The sequence below is a fragment of the Ziziphus jujuba genome, chromosome 1 (genome assembly GCF_031755915.1).
Source record: "Ziziphus jujuba cultivar Dongzao chromosome 1, ASM3175591v1".
Taxonomy (NCBI): domain Eukaryota; kingdom Viridiplantae; phylum Streptophyta; class Magnoliopsida; order Rosales; family Rhamnaceae; genus Ziziphus; species Ziziphus jujuba.
In genome coordinates, this window is record NC_083379.1 from 30622228 (window position 1) to 30642346 (window position 20119).

At 33.9% G+C, this 20119-nt stretch overlaps 1 protein-coding gene across 1 annotated transcript; it reads right to left on the reverse strand.

Annotated features, from left to right (window-relative positions):
• Positions 1–445: 445 nt before the first annotated feature.
• Positions 446–2011, reverse strand: LOC107427386 (tyrosine decarboxylase). Its single transcript, XM_016037772.4, has one exon. It carries the CDS (start codon positions 2009–2011, stop codon positions 446–448), a length of 1566 nt encoding a protein of 521 aa, XP_015893258.2.
• Positions 2012–20119: the final 18108 nt, after the last annotated feature.

Sequence of the window (20119 nt, forward strand, 5' to 3'; positions counted from 1 at the left end):
TAATATACTAAGCCCAAAAAAAAAAAAAAAAAAGTCTGACTTCTGCAAAATTACCATAGGCATAACTATTATCACATATATTAAAAAAAAGAAAAGAAAAAAGAAAAAACAACAACTTCATACATATGCATACTTAATATTTTGCAGCTTCATGGTACATATATTTAATAAGCAATAAATTACGTACGTAAAGACAAGGAAATCACAATTACAACCTTTTCCTTACAACTTCCTTATCAATTCGATGGATATTGGCTCAATATGCCGGGACTTATTCTATAATCTGCCTCACGAAATTAAGGCAGCGTGATATATAATTCCATTATTTTTTTTCTTTTTTAGGTCTATACCATAAGGTGCACAATAGATCATACCGTACGTGCTTATAGTGGGAAATTCTTATTGCCTCAACAAGAATAAAGTAATTCCACATATATTTTTTTTTTTAGACATCCTTAAGAATATCTTCTGCATGTTGTTTCACCACCTTCCAAGCCATGAAAATATGTGACTCTTCCGTCAGGGTCGCACCAACTGCGAAACGCAGCAAAAATATTTTATCAACCACCGCGTGAGTGATATACATAGATCCCGACGCATTGATGGACTCGAGCAACTTGTGGTTAATCTCGTTTATACATTTCTGATCATCACGATCATCATTATATGCTCCAACGTTCTGGATCGGCTTGTTCTTAGGCTTATGATCGATGATAGCCGTCGGAGAGATCCTAAAGCAGACCAGGCCAAAATACCTAGGATGAACAATCTCGAACCTTTTATCTGCAGCTATGAGTCTTTCAAAAGTCTTGGCCATTTCTACATGCCTTCGAAGCGTGTCCCTGAGTTTCTCAACTCCATAGCTTCTCAGCACCAGCCAAAGCTTTAAGGCTCTGAACCTCCTGCTGAGTGCAATTTGCCAGTCTTTGTAGTTCACTACTTGTTTTGAATCGGTGGCTTTGTTTCTTAAATACTCGGGGTTGGTAGAGAGTGATTTGATCAAGGCACTTGGATCTTTTAGCCAGAGGCAGCAGCAGTCGAGGGTCGTGAAGAACCATTTGTGTGCGTTGAAACTGAACGAGTTTGCACCTTCAACGCCATCGATGAAATGTCGAAACTCGGGACAAATGCAGCAACTCCCAGTATATGCAGCATCGACATGAACCCACATGCCGTAATCTTTTGCGACGTCACATATGGATGGCAATGGGTCAACAGCAGTGGTTGAGGTTGTTCCCATGGTTGCACATACAAAACTAGGAAATAAACCAGCTTCGATATCCGAACGAATGGTGGATCTTAGCAAATCAGGAGGGAGAGAAAATGATGTTGATCTCGAAGTCGTGATGACACGGAAATTCTTCGGTTCAATTCCAGCAATTTGTGCAGCTTTCTTGATTGCACAATGCGTTTGGTCCGACGCATAAACGACTAGCTTTCCGATATTTTCTCTCCCGATTTTGCTCAGCATTTGATCCCTAGCAGCAACTAGGGTACATAAAACGGCCTCGCAGGTAGTTCCATGCAAAACGCCACCGCCTCCCCCGGAGAAAAGGAAAGACTCGGGAAGCTTAAGCATTTCTCCGAGCCAATCCATGACTATGCTTTCGAGCTCACTCGCGACCGGCGACGACATCCAGTTGAAGCCAACGACGTTGAATCCGGTGGCGAGCATTTCGCCGAGAAACCCTGCAATGCTCCCACTTGAAGGGAAGAATGCAAAGTGGCTAGGGCTTTGCCAGTGTGTTAGACCTGGAATTATATGATCCTGTACATCATGGAGGATGGTTTCGATTGGTTCGGGGTTATACTGTGCGGATTTTGGCAATCTTTTTCGGAGATAACCAGGTTTTACTTGGGTTAAAACCGGATATTTCTCAATGGTTTTGTAGTAATCAGCAATGAAGTCGATGATCATATGGCCTTGCCTCCTGAACTCTTCAGGATCAAGAAGGTTTTCCAAATTGTCAGAATTGGGTTTCAGAGAATGGTTCAAATCAAAGCTACCCATTTGGAGTCTAAAAATAAACAAAATAAAAACAAAAAAAGTTATTAAAACCAAGAAATTGAATTAGGAGTGCGAGAAAGGTTAACAAAAGAGGCTTGGTGCTCTTGTGTATATATAGATGTAGTACGTAGGGCTGGGCAATGACGGTGTCGCTGGAAGAAAAACGATTTGGGTTGTCATGTCTTAAATATTATTAACGTACATCGTTTGGTCCTGTCTTTATTATTATTACGTACCAAAGACATAAATAGACATGTGACATGTTCGTGATCGTATAGTCATGATATTCAGATGCAAATTCCTTAATTCAAACATGATATGTTGTTAGGTATCTATATACTATATAAAAATAAGATAGTGAGCAAAAATTTTACCACATGTCATTAGGTATCTATATACTATATAAAAATAAGATAGTGAGCAAAACTTTTACCACATGTCATTATTATATTTATTCTTTTCCTTCCAAAAACATTACAAAAAAATTAAAATTTAAAAATAAAATTATCTGAAAAATTCCACAGTTTTAAAATAATTATCATATATCATCTTTATATTCATTTTATTTGATTCTAAAAGCATTATTAAAAAAAATAAAATTCAAAAGTAAAATTGTTTGAAAAATTTTACAATCTTAATAAAAATTAAAAAAAAATAGTTTGATCTTAATTTTTAAAAATTTCCATAATGTATGGGTATTACCAAGATTTAGCTATAAATCTTTATATAAATGTATACAACAGTTTTAACATAATTTATATAAATATTAACTTCACAAATAATTTACATAAATAATAATTCCACAAATAAAAATTTCACAATCTTCATAAAGCTTGGAAGGAAAATTTTGATCTTGATTTTTGAAAATTTCTATAATATGTGGGTACAAAAGATTTTATTTTTGGTGATGGAATGAAACTTGGCAAGAGGAATTTTTTTTCTCCTTATTTGGTTTCTTTTTAATTTTTTTAAATATGGGATAACAAAACATGTATATAATAAAATATATTTTTATTATTAAAGATATTTTAAAAAAAAAAACTCCATATATTAATACATATTTATATATGGATATGTAATAAATATAATTTTATTGTAAAATAATAGGATTAATATATGGTAATTAATAATAAGATTGTTTATTGATGAGGACATGACCAAGAGCCCTTCAAGATGGAGCCCAGATCCACTTCAAATGTCTACAAGACCCATAACCTGAGCACGAGCAAAGAGATTGAAAGAGACACTAAATGGTTTAATCCGGGAGGTGTTTACAACCCAAGGAAGCAAGTTCATTAGTGAAGATGAACTAAAATTGGTTCATATGATTGGGATGGTGGATGCCAACGTGAAAGAGAGTTTAACGCATGGACTTCTACAACATGGTGATGTGGCATCATATGGTGACATGGCATCCAACTAAGCTTAACCAAATTTTATAATTAGAAAAATATTAATTTTTATTTATGTTTTGATTGGATTTTGGCATGTTGCCTATTTACTTTCCTACTTTAGTTTTTATTAGGTTTTTAAATTACTTTCCTAATTTTATTAGAGTTGAATTGGTTAAAGAATTAAAAGCCATTCAAATTTGGAAACTAGGAGCTAAATTAGGTTTCCTAAACCTAACTACATTAGGGTTCCTAAACCTAACCACATTAGATTTCCTAAACCTATCAAAATTAGGTTTCCTAAACCTAATTTTCGTCCATTATTATTCCACCTTTACTTTTAGTAAATTTAGGAAAGCTTTGTAATTTATTTTGACTATTTAAAGGCACATAAGTCATGAATAAAGAAGAGATTACGATTTTTATTCAAAGTAAGAGTGATTCTCTTGGTTCTATAAGAACTATATCGAACTTTTTCAAGCTTTGTTTGTGGAGTTCAAATTTGACTTATCAATAGGTTATTCCGCACTCTATTGTGGCGTCTTTACTATACCAAGGTTCTTACCTTAAATATAGATAACAGGTCGAGGTCTTCCATTGATAGCTTGTAATTAGACAGTCCTAATTCTATCTTTGTTACAAGTTTAGAGGCAAGTCGCTCTAGGTTCGTATCATTTATCATTATTAATAATAAAATTGATCTTTTTGTTAGAAATTGAAAATGAATAATATATTTTTATTTATTTTTCAAACACGACACGAAAATTAATATCTAGCGACATTCATTTAACGATGCTACGAAACAAACGCTTCTGAAAAAACAAAACCACGACTCTTAGACTAATACGTCAGTAAAAATTCAATAAATATACGACGCATCCAAAAATTGTTGACCTCAAAAGGTTGCTAAAAATAAAAAACACACGACACATTCGTTAAGGGTCACTGAATGTGGGGCTGACTAGAGTCGCCATTAATACTGCATGTATATTTTATCTGAATTATATTGTACGTTTAAATGCTACTCATGAAAAATGAATACCAACCACTAATCTATGTTTACATAATAATAAAATTTAATTATACAAGGATGTTGTTCAATTTTATAATTTTCCTTGTATAGATTATTCTTGCAAATCTCTTAAATAGTATTCTTTTATTTCACCTACAAATAATCAGTAAAACTATTAGAACTGGTTTTTTTTTTTTTTTGAATAGATGTAACAGGCAACGCACTATTTAGATTATGCGTCACCTGTTACCTTCTCTTTACTTTTTAATTTTTTTTTTTAAGTTCTTTTAAACAATCTAATTTTATTTCAACAACAAATAACCAGTAAAAATATTAGAGTAACAAAATTGAGATTTTTTTTTAATATATAGTTAACAGGCGACGCACTATTTAGATTAGATTGTGCGTTGCCTATTCACTCCTACCTTTTTTTCTTTTTTTTTTCAGTTCTTTTAATCAATTTAATTTTATTTCAATAACAAATAAGCAGTAAAAATATTAGAGCAACATAAACGAGCTGTTTTTTTATTTATGTTTATTATATATGTGACAAGCGACGCACTAATTAGATTGTGCGTCGCCTGTTCTCTTCTCTTTACTTTCTAATTTTTTTTAGTTTTTTTAAATAATATAATTTTATTTCAACAACAAATAACCAGTAAAAATATTAGATTGATAAAAATGAGCTTTTTTTTTTTAATATATAGTATATAGATTGTGCGTCGCCTGTTCTTTCCTCTCCTTTTTTTTAGTTCTTTTAATTAATTTAATTTTAATTCAACAACAAATAATCCATAAAAATATTAGAGTAACATAACTGAACTGGTTTTTTTTTTTTTTTTTTTTTGTTATATGTGTAACAGGCCATGCACAAATAAGATTGTGCGTCGCCTGTTCTCTCTTCACTTTTTTTTTTTAAGATCTTTTAATCAATTAATTTTATTTCAATAATAAATAACCAGAAAATATTAGTGTGCCAAAACTGAGCTGGTTATTATTATTATTTTTTTATATATAGTTAACAGGTGACACACTACTAAAATTGTGCGTCGCCTGTTATCTCCTCACTTTTTTTTTTTTTAGTTCTTTTAAATAATCTAATTTTATTTCAATAATAATAACCAGTAAAAATATTAGAATGCCAAAACTAAATTTTATATATATATATATATATATAGTTAACAGGTGATGCACTATTTAGATTGTGCGTCGCTGTTCTCTCCTCATCTTTTTTTTTTTAGTTTTTTTAATCAATCTAATTTTATTTCAACAACAAATAACAAGTAAAAATATTAGAGCGCCAAAACTGAGCCTTTTTTTTTTATATAGCTAACAAGCGATGCACTATTTAGATTGTGCGTCGCCTGTTCTCTCCTCACTTTTTCTTTTTTAGTTCTTTTAATAATCTAATTTTATTTCAACAACAAATAACCAGTAAAAATATTATAGCGTCAAAACTGAGCTTTTTTTTTTATATAGTTAACGGGCGACGCACTATTTAGATTGTGCATTGCTGGTTCTCTTTTTTTTAAGTTTTTTTTTTTTAGTTCTTTTATATATATATATATAAAGTTAATAGGCAACTCACTATTTAGATTGTGCATTGCCTATTCTCTCCTCACCGTTTTTTTTTTTTAGTTCTTTTAATAAATCTAATTTTATTTCAACAACAAATTACCAGCAAAAATATTAGAGCGGCAAAACTAAGCTTTTTTTTTATTTTTTTATATAGTTAACAGGCGACGCACTACTTAGATTGTGTGTCGCTGGTTCTCTTTTTTTTTAAGTTGTTTTTTTTTTAGTTCTTTTAAACATAGTCAAACCCATAAAAAATATATATATATATCAGATAGGGCCATGCCATGAATTGAACCCAAAACCTCCTACACTCTCAAAAAATCACCACACTACCAGGCCAAACGACTTGGATGTAATAATACAACAAGAACTAGCTAATATAGTGTTAGGTGATGCATTATTCTAAGAATGTGTTGCCAAATAGATGAAAAATGCATCACCTTTTTGTTTTTTTTTTTCAATTTTTTTTTTTAAACAATTAGAAACCCATAAAAAAAATGAAATCAAAATAGGGTCATGACAAGAATTGAACCCAGAACCTCCTACACTCTCAAACAATCACCGCACCACCAGACCAAATGACTTGGATGTAATAATACAACAAGAACGAGCTAATATAGTGTTAGACGACTCATTAAGAATGCGTCGCCTTTTCATTTTTTTGTTTAAACAATTAGAAACCCATTAAAAAATAAAATCAAAATAGGGCCATAACAAGAATCGAACCCAAGACCTCCTACACTCTCAAGCAATCACCACACCACCAGGCCTAACGACTTGGATGTAATAATACAACAATAACTAGCTAATGTAGTGTTAGGTGATGCATTATTTTAAAAATACGTCGCCAAATATACAAAAAGGTGATGTATTTGTAAACAACTGCGTTGCCGTTTCACCCAGCCAATTTTTAACTTTTTTTTTAATTTGAAAGTTGTTTTTAGTAATTTTTTAACTTTGCAAATATGCTTTTTTTTTTTAATTTGTAGATGAGTAATCAACAAAACTAATTAAAGATTAAAAAAAAACATGGAATAGGTGACGCATTTTAATGGAATTGCGTCGCCTGTTCCTTCAATTTTTTTTTTTTTAAAAAGCAATTAATAGACTTTCAATTTTTAAAAACAAGTAAACTATCATTGACCACAAATAAATGAAAGTTAAGCTCATTTAACATATTTATGTAGATAAATTGGTCAATAAATGCTTGTTGAATTAGAATTCTAATTCGGTACCCTATGTCAAATTAGGTTTTGAGATATTTTGTGTCTCGTCTATACACTTATATGTGAATAACTGAGAAGAGCATTGGCAAAACTATTTTCTATTTTTAGATCGATGGAATTTATGTTCATTGGATTACTACATGAATATATTTGTAGATGAACAATTAAAAAATTATTTAAAGATTATAAAGAAAATATAAAAAATTAAACAGGTGACGCTTTTCGACCATAATGCGTTGCTTGATCCCACAATTCAAGAACAGGCAACCCTTCTTGAAGATAATGCGTCGCCTATTCTCTCAATTAAAAAAAAATAAAAATTTTGAAAGACATGCAAATTTTATAAAGAATAAAGGTGTACTTGAAAAACAAAAAAATAAACAGCAATCTTCGATATTTTGCTTTGCATTTTTAAGAAATAGTTTCAGTTTTATTTGTAGATGAAAAATAAAAAATTAATCCAAGAAAAAAAAATGCAATTGGGAGAAAAAGCACATTTTTGCCATTTTTTGAAAATTTTTGGCGCGTTTTAAAATTTTTACGCGCTCCTTTGAAGCCCTTTTCTTTTTTAAAACTACATCAAGTACACTACCTAATAGATATTAGATTTGGAAGCAATCTAAGAGAGACTTGAAGAGTGAGATACTTCAGATTTCATTTTTCATTTGCCTACGTTGTCGGCGGCCGGGAAGCTGGATTTCTCTGTGTCATCCTCGTGATTTTCTGGGTTTCTTCTTTCTTTGTCTCCATTGTTTATGTGAGTTTCTTTTTTCTTTGTGGTTGGCAGAGACATGAGGTGGTTTTTTTTTTTTTTTTCATTTTAACCGCAGGTTAGGTTCGTTGGGTTTTATTAATCTTGCTTTTATAGAAATTTTGTTTGTGATATTGCTTGACATTGTTTTGCTAAGTTCAACAAGTATTTTATGTTGAAGATCAATTTGATTCAAGATAGTCTATTGTTTTAACTAGACCACAACATCGTACTTTTGTTGAAGAAGATGTTATTGGAGATACTACGATAACTCACAATCTATTTGTCATATAGTTGCCAAGTATCGATGAAAATGATAATGAGGATGAATTTGAGAGTGACTATGTTTGTAATGACTGTGAGGGGAGAAATGTGCATCATCAAATCTTAAGAACAATGGTAATATTCTTTAAATTTTCATTTACTAAATTACAAATTTAATAATGATTAATATTTTATTTATTTTGCATAACTATTAATAACTTTTTTAATTTTTCCATATGCAGTATGAGGGTGTAATATCGTCAACAAGAGGATGTCAACTTCCATCTCAATGAGTATGCATTCATGGAAGTTTAATTAATATTAAATTTGTTATGAAAAATACAATAGTTTACAAATTATGTAAAAATATATCAATAGATGATATTTAATTTATTTGATAATTAATTTATTATGACAAAATATTTATTTTAAATTTTTGTATTCTAATTATTTTGGATGAAGCTAGTTTTCATTTTTTTGTATTTTAATTATGCTTATATTTTTACTATTTTAATCACTTTTCACAAAATTTAAGAAAATTAAAAAAAAAAAAAAAGAAGGGGCAATGCATCAACAAATAATTAAAAATGTCGATGCGTCGCTAAATAGACGACTCTATTAATGCATCGCTAAATAGGCAACTCTATTAATGTGTTGCTAAATAGGCGACTCTATTAATGCGTCGCTAAATAGGCGACTCATTAGCAACTAATATATTTAGCGACGCTATATGAAACAGTCGCTAATATATTTTTAGTGACATTGTGGTAAAGCGTTGCTAAATAATGTGTCACTATAAGTGGATTGATAGAATGCGTACTAAAAGTCAATATGCGTCGCTAAAAACTAAAAGGTAGACGACTCTCATACTGCGTCGCTTATTGTCTTATGGATTTAGCGATAGGACGTTGTTTATTTTGTGCGACGCATTTATTGCGCCATTTATCAATGCGGTTCTAGTAGTGAAAAAGTGCTCAAAATATACATATATATATATATATATGACAAGATTTCAATAATGTGGAACAATATAAAATCGATTTTATATAAAATGTGGATTTTGTATTTAAAAGTATAATTGAATATTTTTGGGTTTTGGATATAAGGTTTAGGGTTTAAGATAATGTAAATTTTTTTGGATTACTATACAATGTAATAAAAATTGTATAAGACTAATGACCATCAATTCGATTTGTAATTATGAGCGAGTTGATTTTTATGATTTTATTCAATCTCGAATCTTGATTACTATCACATCCTAATATTATTTTATTAACAAGAATGATAATATTATTAAATAATTATTCTACTATTTAATTATTTTTATTATTATATTGTTATATTCTTGAATATAAAAAATTGATTAACTTGAATATAATATATTTATTAAATTTGAATTTAAATCGAAAATTTGATAATTATCTATAATTTTAATATTTAGTATTCAATATCAAATTATCTAATATCTAATATTTAATATAAAAGATAATTGAAGATTTTTCAAGAAAATATGTCAAGGCATGATTTTTATTACTCATAAAAATACATATTTATGCCAGATTTGACTAATATGTACAAGGTAAAATATTCTATATATGGTACAAATAATTGTAAATAGAAACAATAAGTTATAAAATTTAATGAATATAATTGTTTTATTAATAATATTTTAAAATATATATAAAAGGAAAGATCCCTAAAATTAAAAGAAAGAAAATATATTAGATAAATGAATATAATTATTCCATTTAAATCAAATTCCTTATCTAATCAAATTAAATCTTTTATATGGAAAAATAAGGTATATTTGAAATTTATATTTTAATGGAAAGATAAAGATATATTTCAAATTTATATTTCAAAATATAAATTTCAAAAATCAAAATTTAAAAGACAAAAATTGAATTAAAAAAATAAATTGAAATTCAAAATTGTATTTTATTGAAAGTCTCACAACTCTATGAACAGAGGGAGAAACCAAAAAAGAAAAAGATGTTGGAAAAATAGTAGAAAAGTGTTAAAAAATACAGGGGATAGAAAAAGTGACAAAGAAAAAAAAAAAGAAAGGAAAAGTATAGAAAAACATATTGACATAAATATAGGTGTTATGCGGAAGTCTATTTTTTAGATGCTATAGATGAAGATTTTCTGATATAAAATTTTATCTTTACATTGTTTGTGGATGTTGAAGTACGATTTAATATAATGAATACGAATTGTTTCATAAGTATAAAGTTCATTATAAAATGATTTATGTTTTTGTAATTGATATTTTTTTGTCAATTTTATTTAAAATATAATTTAAAAGGTTACTGTTAAAATCAATTTTAAGCGCTAAAAATGTTATGAAAGGAAGAGCAAGTTCATTGATATTGTGTTTCGGAGCTAAGAGCTATTTCATCCATAACTATTTTAAATGTTAAATTATAATCTTATTTACATATATTATTGAACGAGTTTTGATATATATATATATATATATATTTTCTTTATTTTTTCAAATAAAACAAATTTATATATATTTTGTGGTTGAATTGTTTTAGATTAATCGTTATCTAGAAGTAATTACCATATTTATAATTCCAAAAGATTCAAAAATTATATTAATTTATAATTTTTAAAATTTACATATATTCCAATTAAAAATTTTATTATGGAATATGATTATACAATGCTTTAATATTTAATTTGATTATAATTAATTAAATTTTGTTGATAATTATAGAAATCATGTATTACGATTATACTTTCCATGCATCGGATGAGCTTAACACTAGCAATTGTTTCAATTGAAATGCCACTCAATTTATAAATATATATATATATATATATAAAATAGCAACTTATATGGAAAAAGCTATACGAAAATTATTGTAAATCATAGGAAAAAAAAACCCAAGTACAATCCATTAATAACCTATTAACCTGTTGAGCCCAATTATATAATTGATTTTTAAATAAAAATACAAAAACAAATTATATCAAAATATTAAGATAAAAAATCAATACAAAATTAGATTTAATTAATTATCAATAGTATAAATAATAATAATAAATTTGATTTACAAAAATAAACAGGGTTAATTGCACAATGATAACCTAAAATTCAAGAGTAGTGCAAATTCTGAAGTTTGGAATGGAGCAAACTGAAATTTAAAGTTTCAAATTTATTGCAAATTTGTTCAATTGCCTAACAAATTAATTTTATCCTTAGACGATAGTAGCATGTTGATATCATATTAATATTATAATTTATTTTTCTGACAAAATTAAAATATATATATATATATATTTAAAAAAATAAATTTGTTATTTTTCCATTTCATATTTTTGGTTTTTAAATAAATATTATATTCATTCTTATTTTATTTAAATTCAAATTCAAAAGAAATTAAATACTTTTGGACATAAAAATTGACCAAGAAAATAAAAATAAAATTGGAACTTTTGGCCTAATATAAATATTTTATTAGACTAAAAATTAAATAAAATAATTTTATTACAAAAAAATTTAATAATAATTTTTTTTGCCCAAGCCATACAAAAAATAGTCCAAAAAAAAAAGACCAAAAATTAGACAAAAAATAAAAATAAAAACAAAAAGAAATTTAAATTTTAAGGTTTTATTTATTTATTTTGGTCTAATAAACCAAAAAATAAAAATAAAAATAATAAATTTATTTTTTATTATTTTTGTTAGACCAAAATAAAAATAAAATCAATTTTTTTATTTTTATTTTTATTTTTGTCTAATTTTATTTTTCTTATAGTTTGAGCATTAAAAAATATTATTAATTTTTTTCTGACAAAATTATTTAAGTTGTCGGATTGAATTGTGGTGATTTATTTTTAAAAAAATGGATAAATGTAAATTACCAATAGTCCCTCAATAATTACCGATGCAAACCGTCGGTAATTTTTCTAGCAAATACATAGAAACCTATATTGGATTGCCGATGATTTTCATCGATAATTACCGACAGACCATCGGTATTACCGATGGGAGCTTTCCGTAATTTTTCCAGCAATCTTGTCAATTTTTGAAAAGATTACCAATGGTCCGTCGGTAATCAACCATAAATCAAATTTTTGCCCTTTTTTCTCTTTTTGTAGTGTTTTCTTCTCTTTAGCATTTTCGATTCCCCCTTTTTTTTTTTTTTTTAATCTATGCATAACTTCCATAAGAAAAAAAGAAAAAGAAAAAATCATTGTGGTGCAAAACCAAATTCTGTTTGGAAAGGGAAAAAAAAAAAAAAGAGACAATAATCCATGTCTAATCTATTTACAGATAGAATAAAATAACTTGAAAAAAAAAAAAGGATGAAGAAGAAGAAGAAGAAGAAATAGGACTATAAGTTGCACTTCAAAAAGATGAACAAAACTGAATAAAAGTTAAAGATGTTTGTTGGATCTTCATTCAACCCTGCTTCAAAGCATGTCCATCAAAAACAGTGTCAAGAAGATGGAAGAATGTGAAAATGTTTTCACCATCAAATTCTTTTGCTACTTCCTTGTCAACTTCCGCCAACCTTCCAAACTGCAGCATCAAATTCATCCACCAGTAATCTAACAAGTAGAAAACATGTAGCAAAGAACAAAATACACACACACAAATGCAATAAATCAAACAAAACATCAATATGATCAACATTCAACAATGCTTTGAAACGCCAAAAACCAAGAAATAGTAATAATATATAAATAAATAACAACCAATAGAAGAATAAGAAAAAGCATACCATTACACAACACAACAATCCCAATAAAAAGAAGATCTCGAATTGGTAAACCACATTGTGTTTCTTTGTACTATTCCACCTTACAAATTGGGCAATTCTCATAGTAAACCACCTTCTTTAGCAGTATCTCAGCATCTCTGTACTCTCTTCTACCCCTTTTTTTTAATTTTTCTTTAACTTATTTCTTGAGTTTTCAATACTCTCACAGATTTCTTGTTTATATTGAGAGATAGAGATGGAAAAAACTCTATTATTGCTTCACCATTAAATAGATTTTCGTAAAGCACCCACTAAGCGTAGCCAGTGAAGCATGGCAGACAAACACATAGACACGTTGCTCATCCTTTATTAAGTCCCAACTTATTTGGTGAAACTATAGCAAATGAAATGTGGTCCTAACTCCTAACAATGTAATATGAACATTTTTTTTTTTTTCATCTTCGTCTATTCTAGAAAGTCATATCTAGTGGGGGGGGAAAAAAAAAGTACCAATAGTAATAATACATATCAAACATGCTACTGCAAAACAAAGAAATTTTATTCAAGATGCTACTCCAAAACAAAGATTTTTACCATAATCCACCTATATCATTGCTTTTTTTATAGGTATATGTCCTATATTTGCTCAAGTCAAGGTGTCTACAACATTAGGAAAAACCTTCTATTAAAGATTTCAATAATATGAAATTGAAAATATCAAAAAATTGTGTAGATTTTGCTGTGTAAATATGTAACCGCTAGGGTCAAATTGTGCAAAGTGTTCTTTGGGTTAAGGTCATAAATCACACCTCTCACTTCTTTTTCACAGCAATAACCAATCAATATCACCAAGTTTGGATGCCTATTCACTGCAGGATTCATTAAAAACTGAACTTCTTCCTGCAAAATTTATAGAACCAAACTAAAACGGTTCACTACAACCTGCCAAACCCATACACATTCTCTCGAAAAATTAATGAAAAAAAAAAAAAAAAAGGAATTATAAGACTTACTTTAACCATCCAACAATGGTCATGATCAACAAAGACCATGAAATCTGCTCGTGAAACACCATGAGCAGCAGGATTGTTTTTATTATCAACAAAGTAGAAAATTAAAAGAAAATTTAAAGTCCATTTCATAGTCCTTTCCATATTAAAACAAGAATATGATTCACCACCATAATAAACCCAGAAAGGTAGCTATTGGGTGGTAGAGAAATGGGGGATAATACACTAATTAGTCTATCGAAGTTAGAATTCTAACCATTAATTAAAAAACACAAATGGCAGAATCACAGAGAAGAAAACAGAGAAAAGTTTTCTTTACTTTCTTTTTTTTTTTCCAGATCCCCAGTTAGAGAACAATGCTTAGCATTTCTCTGTGAAAACTTCAACGATGACCTTATGATGATGGTGTAAATTCAGTGACAAAAAACACTGCAAAAGGTGCTCAAGATCTTTAGCCGAGAAGATCTGTTTCTCCACGATCATTTCCACCATTGAAGTCCTGAAATCGTTGTGGGGATCACTGGATTTCTTCACCACCGCAAAACTTCCTTTCACTTTCCCCTGTAATGGCATTAGACCCACTTCAGAACTCGCCCTTGTCCACCGAACAGACCAATTTCCTTTACGCCGAGAAGAACATCGATGGTACCAAGGGCGAAATAAAATGTTTCAAGAAAAAGTGTATAAGGGTACTTTAGAGATATTGAAAAAAAAGAGGGCAAAATAAAAACTTTCACGCATTGACGGGTATAAATCCTTAAGGTCATGTCGGTGGGGGCATTCACCCAAATTGCCCTTTATCTTTAACTACTTGTCATCTCCTAGTGCGCAATACCTGAACCTATAACAATTCAAGGTATGTAATTGTGCATAAAACAATAATTAATAGGTTGTTATTATAATTAATATGTTGCAATTGTCTTTAAGATCAAAAGAATTAAAAATAAAATTTCAACTAAAAATAATTACAAACAATTGACTAACTAAATTAAATTCTAAGTAGACTAATATCTTTTAGTTATGCTTGGATCCTTTTTAATGTTAATGAAACTGTACTTTATTGATGAGAAGTGTGACGGTCCGCACCTTTGGAATGGCCTAGTGGCATTTTCATAAATATTTGAAGGTCGGGATCTTCGATCCCGGGCCGTGGGAAGTTCTTAAGAATGTCACTAGGATGGTGCATATCGAATGGCAAACCAAGATGTGAAGGTTTGCTAGAGAAAACCCCATTATGATTCCTCGCACAAAGTGATATCTATGGGTGCCAGAAAGGAAATGGCTCAATAAGCTCTTTAGGGGGGGTGGTCCGTGTCTGGCTCTCCACGGCCCCCGGCTCCGGCTTCTAGCTTGGGCTAAGCGAGCCTCCCATAGGCGACGACAAGCCATGGGGCGGACATATAGTGCCACGAAGGTGGGCTTATGTCTCCGAGGGACAGGGAGTCCCGAGGACAGTACCGGTAGGCGCTACGAGCTGGTATTGCGCGTCACTCCTGTGTTAGAGGCTAAGTGTAGCATTCGCTATGCCGTTTTCTATCGGCTATGCCAAGAACACACGTAGGCCTTTGTTACAAGGTTGTGGCAAATGTGCCAATGAGTGGGGGCTCGGGTTCTGCCTCGCTCACGAGGGTTGGAAGCTAAACAGGCACGGACGGGGCGACACCGTGCCATCGGGTGACATTCATATGTGGGCTTCCAATCTTGTGTTGCTACCCTGAGGGCATGTTGGCACGATGCTGGTGCGCATGCTCTAGGGTCAGATGCTATTCGAGATGTGCATGGACCAAGGCCCAAGAGTGGAGAGATGGGTTGCTGGCTAGATCTTGGCACAAGATTGAGTAACAAGCTACCGAGTGGGCGTGAGGCCATCGGGCTAGCTTGCTGAGCGACATGAGCCATGATGACTATGGGAACCTTATGAGCATACAATTGGTATCAGATGGGTCGATATATGAACTCGGATAGTGAAAAGGCTGGCCATGACTAGAGAGTCTTGGCGCCGCACGGTCTATTTCCGCTGCATAAAATGTAGGACCGTGACAGTTGGTATCAGAGCCCGGTTTGTCCTGCAATAGGCGAACCGAGGAACGGATGGTATTGGTTGGTGATGCTTGGATCCGTAGAACCCCGATGCTACTGTGAAGGGGGCATTCTTGCATGGAGCGTGGTTAGTTGTGGCAGCATGCCCAACTTGAATATGATTTGGGGATGTTCACCAAACGAGTACCAGTGTGCGATACAAATACCTTAATTGGATGCTCGAGCAGCGAGGCAAATGCGAAGTTCATGAATGGGACAAGCATTTGGAATAAGTGACTGGTGCTCAGAAAGGAATTCATGCGTTGTTAAATGAGAGCACAAGCCGTAAGTAGTGCAGTTCTCTTGAATAATTGAGGGCTTGTTAGCCATGTGTTTCTTTTGGGGTATTGGTCTTAAGAATTATAGAAAATACCAAAAATAGATCCATTTTGAAGAGGAGTCTTGACAGCCACAAAGAGTGGGGAAGAAAGAGCAAGCCGGCGCGGCTGGGTGGCAGAGTCCACGTTTGTCCAAGAGAAAAGACAACCTTGTCAATGCGAATAAGAAGTCAAGACGAGTGGGTGCAGGGGTGTATGTTCTGAGGGAGACTCCCGTTGAGCATCATCGAATGATGGGGCCATCAGGGCCAAAGTTTGGATGCCAATAAGGCACAAGTACAGGCAAGAATTGGAGATTAGGCCAAAAGGGCCAAGAATCGTGCATGCCATGAAGGCATGATAGTGGGCGTGAACTCAAGAGATCAGGCCGGCAGGGCCAAAATTGTGGATGCCACAGAGGCACCAAATGCGAGCAACATAGCAGATAAGGCCGAGAAGGCCAAGGGACTGCCAAAGAAAAGGCAGAGAGCAAGAGACGATGACAACAAGGCATGAAGGCCGAATGTGGGAATGCCGTGGAGGCATGAGCTTCAGAGGAAGCACAACTGGACCACAGAGTTTGGGTAGCCTCAGAAATATTGGTGCACATGAGCACCAAAATGTCGGATGTGGAGGCAAAGGACTTCAATAGAAGCAACAGCCTGGAGGGCATGGTGGTCAGTGCCATGAGGGCACGAGACTCTAGTGCGAGTCCATAAGGAAGCCTTAAGTGAGCCGGTTCGGTGAGAGAGTAAACGTTTGCTTGGGTGGAATTCAGACGAGCACTGGAGGCAGGCATCGAAGGCATAAGTGGGGGAGTGTTCATTGCATTGACTCCCTACACCTTGAGCATAAAGAAGTGGCGGTTTTGGAAGCCTAAATCTGAGATAGGCAGCGTGCATTGAAGCAGAAGTCTGGTTGAAGAAGTTCATAAGGGACAATACCTTATCCTTGAATCTTTTAGCCAGAGTTGGATGGAGCCAAAAGTAGGCCCATGATCAAGTAGCCTTGTGGAGTTTGAAAGTCATTTGTGGAAGGATAAGGGCCAGACAACGATGAATCCAGAGAAATCCAGAACCTCACAAAAGCGAAATGCCAAAAGACGTATGTAAGCATGGAAAGGGAAAGGACTATGATGGAAAAGTCTCAGCGGAGACCAATAAAATGTCCTTATATGACCAAGAGGGTCAAGTTTGAGTGTGGTAAATTGCCGGAGAGCAAGATTTGGGTTCAAGAAGGAACCTTGGATGCGTGGAGCATTGTAAATTTGCCAGAGGGTAAAACTGGCTCAGAGAAGGAGCCGAGATACAAAAGTGAGCAAGATTGAGGCAAAGAACTAAGGAAAGGACTTAGTTCAAGGTGACACTAGGTGTCAACAGCCGAAATAAGGGGGTCGTAGAAGAGAGGACCTCCATTCAAGATGTGGTAACTCGTCAAGTAGAGGATGCCACTTGCGTAGGGGATTGGCGTTGGAAGCCACAAGAATAAATGCACACTTGAGGGATGTTGTGCATCAATTTGCCATTGGAGAAGGCAAAGCTAGCTTGAGACTTGCTAGCACATCACCATCGTGGGGATGGAAATTTGGGCGCGGGAACAAGAGCTAAGAAGGGAAACTTAGCTCGTCACGGCAACAGAGTGCCGAAGAAGCATGAAGTGGAGTTCAAGAGAGAGAAGAACTACCACCTGAAGAACTCTCGAGTTTGGGTACCGTTGGGGCAGTTGATGTAGGGGCAACACCTGAGAGGAGACGGTGTGCTCGATGAGAGGGTCAATGTCACCATTGGATTATTCGGTAGAGTTCGGTCCACGAGAGGACCTTGAAGGCAAGAGAATGCCTTACTTTGGAGCTCGGGAAGCTATTCGTCCAAGAAGGGACATGAAGTTGGCTAAGAGTGATGCCAACAAGTGAAGAAAGCATTCGTCCAAGAGGGACAATAAGCGTTGGCTTGGATGCTAATGAAGGAAGGGAACATCGTCCAAGAAGGGACATGAAGTTGGCTAAGAGTGATGCCAACAAGTGAAGAAAGCATTCGTCCAAGAGGGACAATAAGCATTGGCTTGGGTGCCAATGAAGGAAGAGAACATCGTCCAAGAAGGGACACGGAGTTGGCTAAAGTGAATGCCAACAAGTGAAGAGAGCATTTGTCCAAGGGGGACATGAGTCTGGCTAGGGTGCCAGCGAGATATACAAGGCAAAATTCGTCCGAGGGGGACACCATCTGCATAGGGAGCTGAAAGTGCGGGGCAAAGCACTAATTTATGCACAAGGAGGTGCACGTTTTGAGGAAAGCTTGAGTTTGGGTGAACGCATGCAGTAGGTCCTTGGCCAAGTCCAAGAGTGGGCGCGCGAAGGTCGTCACAGAGGTGATTCTACAGAGGTAGAGGGACGAAGTATGCAGGATCTTGAGTTTGAGCCTGAAGAGCTTATGTGGATGAAAAGTGTTGCGCGGAGTGCAGGAGTCTTGAGGATAGCCAGCGGGCACGTCGATGAGGGCATCGACATAATGAAGTGGGGGAGGATGTGACGGTCCGCACCTTTGGAATGGCCTAGTGGCATTTTCATAAATATTTGAAGGTCGGGATCTTTGATCCTGGGCCGTGGGAAGTTCTTAAGAATGTCACTAGGATGGTGCATATCGAATGGCAAACCAAGATGTGAAGGTTTGCTAGAGAAAACCCCATTATGATTCCTCGCACAAAGTGATATCTATGGGTGCCAGAAAGGAAATGGCTCAATAAGCTCTTTAGGGGGGGTGGTCCGTGTCTGGCTCTCCACGGCCCCCGGCTCCGGCTTCTAGCTTGGGCTAAGCGAGCCTCCCATGGGCGATGGCAAGCCATGGGGCGGACATATAGTGCCACGAAGGTGGGCTTATGTCTCCGAGGGACAGGGAGTCCCGAGGACAGTACCGGTAGGCGCTACGAGCTGGTATTGCGCGTCACTCCTGTGTCAGAGGCTAAGTGTAGCATTCGCTATGCCGTTTTCTATCGGCTATGCCAAGAACACACGTAGGCCTTTGTTACAAGGTTGTGGCAAATGTGCCAATGAGCGGGGGCTCGGGTTCTGCCTCGCTCACGAGGGTTGGAAGTTAAACAGGCACGGACGGGGCGACACCGTGCCATCGGGTGACATTCATATGTGGGCTTCCAATCTTGTGTTGCTACCCTGAGGGCATGTTGGCACGATGCTGGTGCGCATGCTCTAGGGTCGGATGCTATTCGAGATGTGCATGGACCAAGGCCCAAGAGTGGAGAGATGGGTTGCTGGCTAGATCTTGGCACAAGATTGAGTAACAAGCTACCGAGTGGGCGTGAGGCCATCGGGCTAGCTTGCTGAGCGACATGAGCCATGATGACTATGGGAACCTTATGAGCATACAATTGGTATCAGATGGGTCGATATATGAACTCGGATAGTGAAAAGGCTGGCCATGACTAGAGAGTCTTGGCGCCGCACGGTCTATTTCCGCTGCATAAAATGTAGGACCGTGACAAGAAGCCTCCTAAGATGCTTGTTGCACTTCCGATATAGGATAACTGCAAATTTCATCTCCCATGTTACCATTTATACGGATGAAAATCCAAGTGATTTGTACTCTCTAATCAATATGGGATCTATGTCATTTAATCCATCTCCAAAAATAATATTTGAATAAATCAAAAATTAATTTGTAAAATTTAATATGTGATCAAAGGATACAACATTTCTTACATGTGAAAGGGTGATTATCAACTAATATCTGATCAACCTATTTCCCCTAAAAC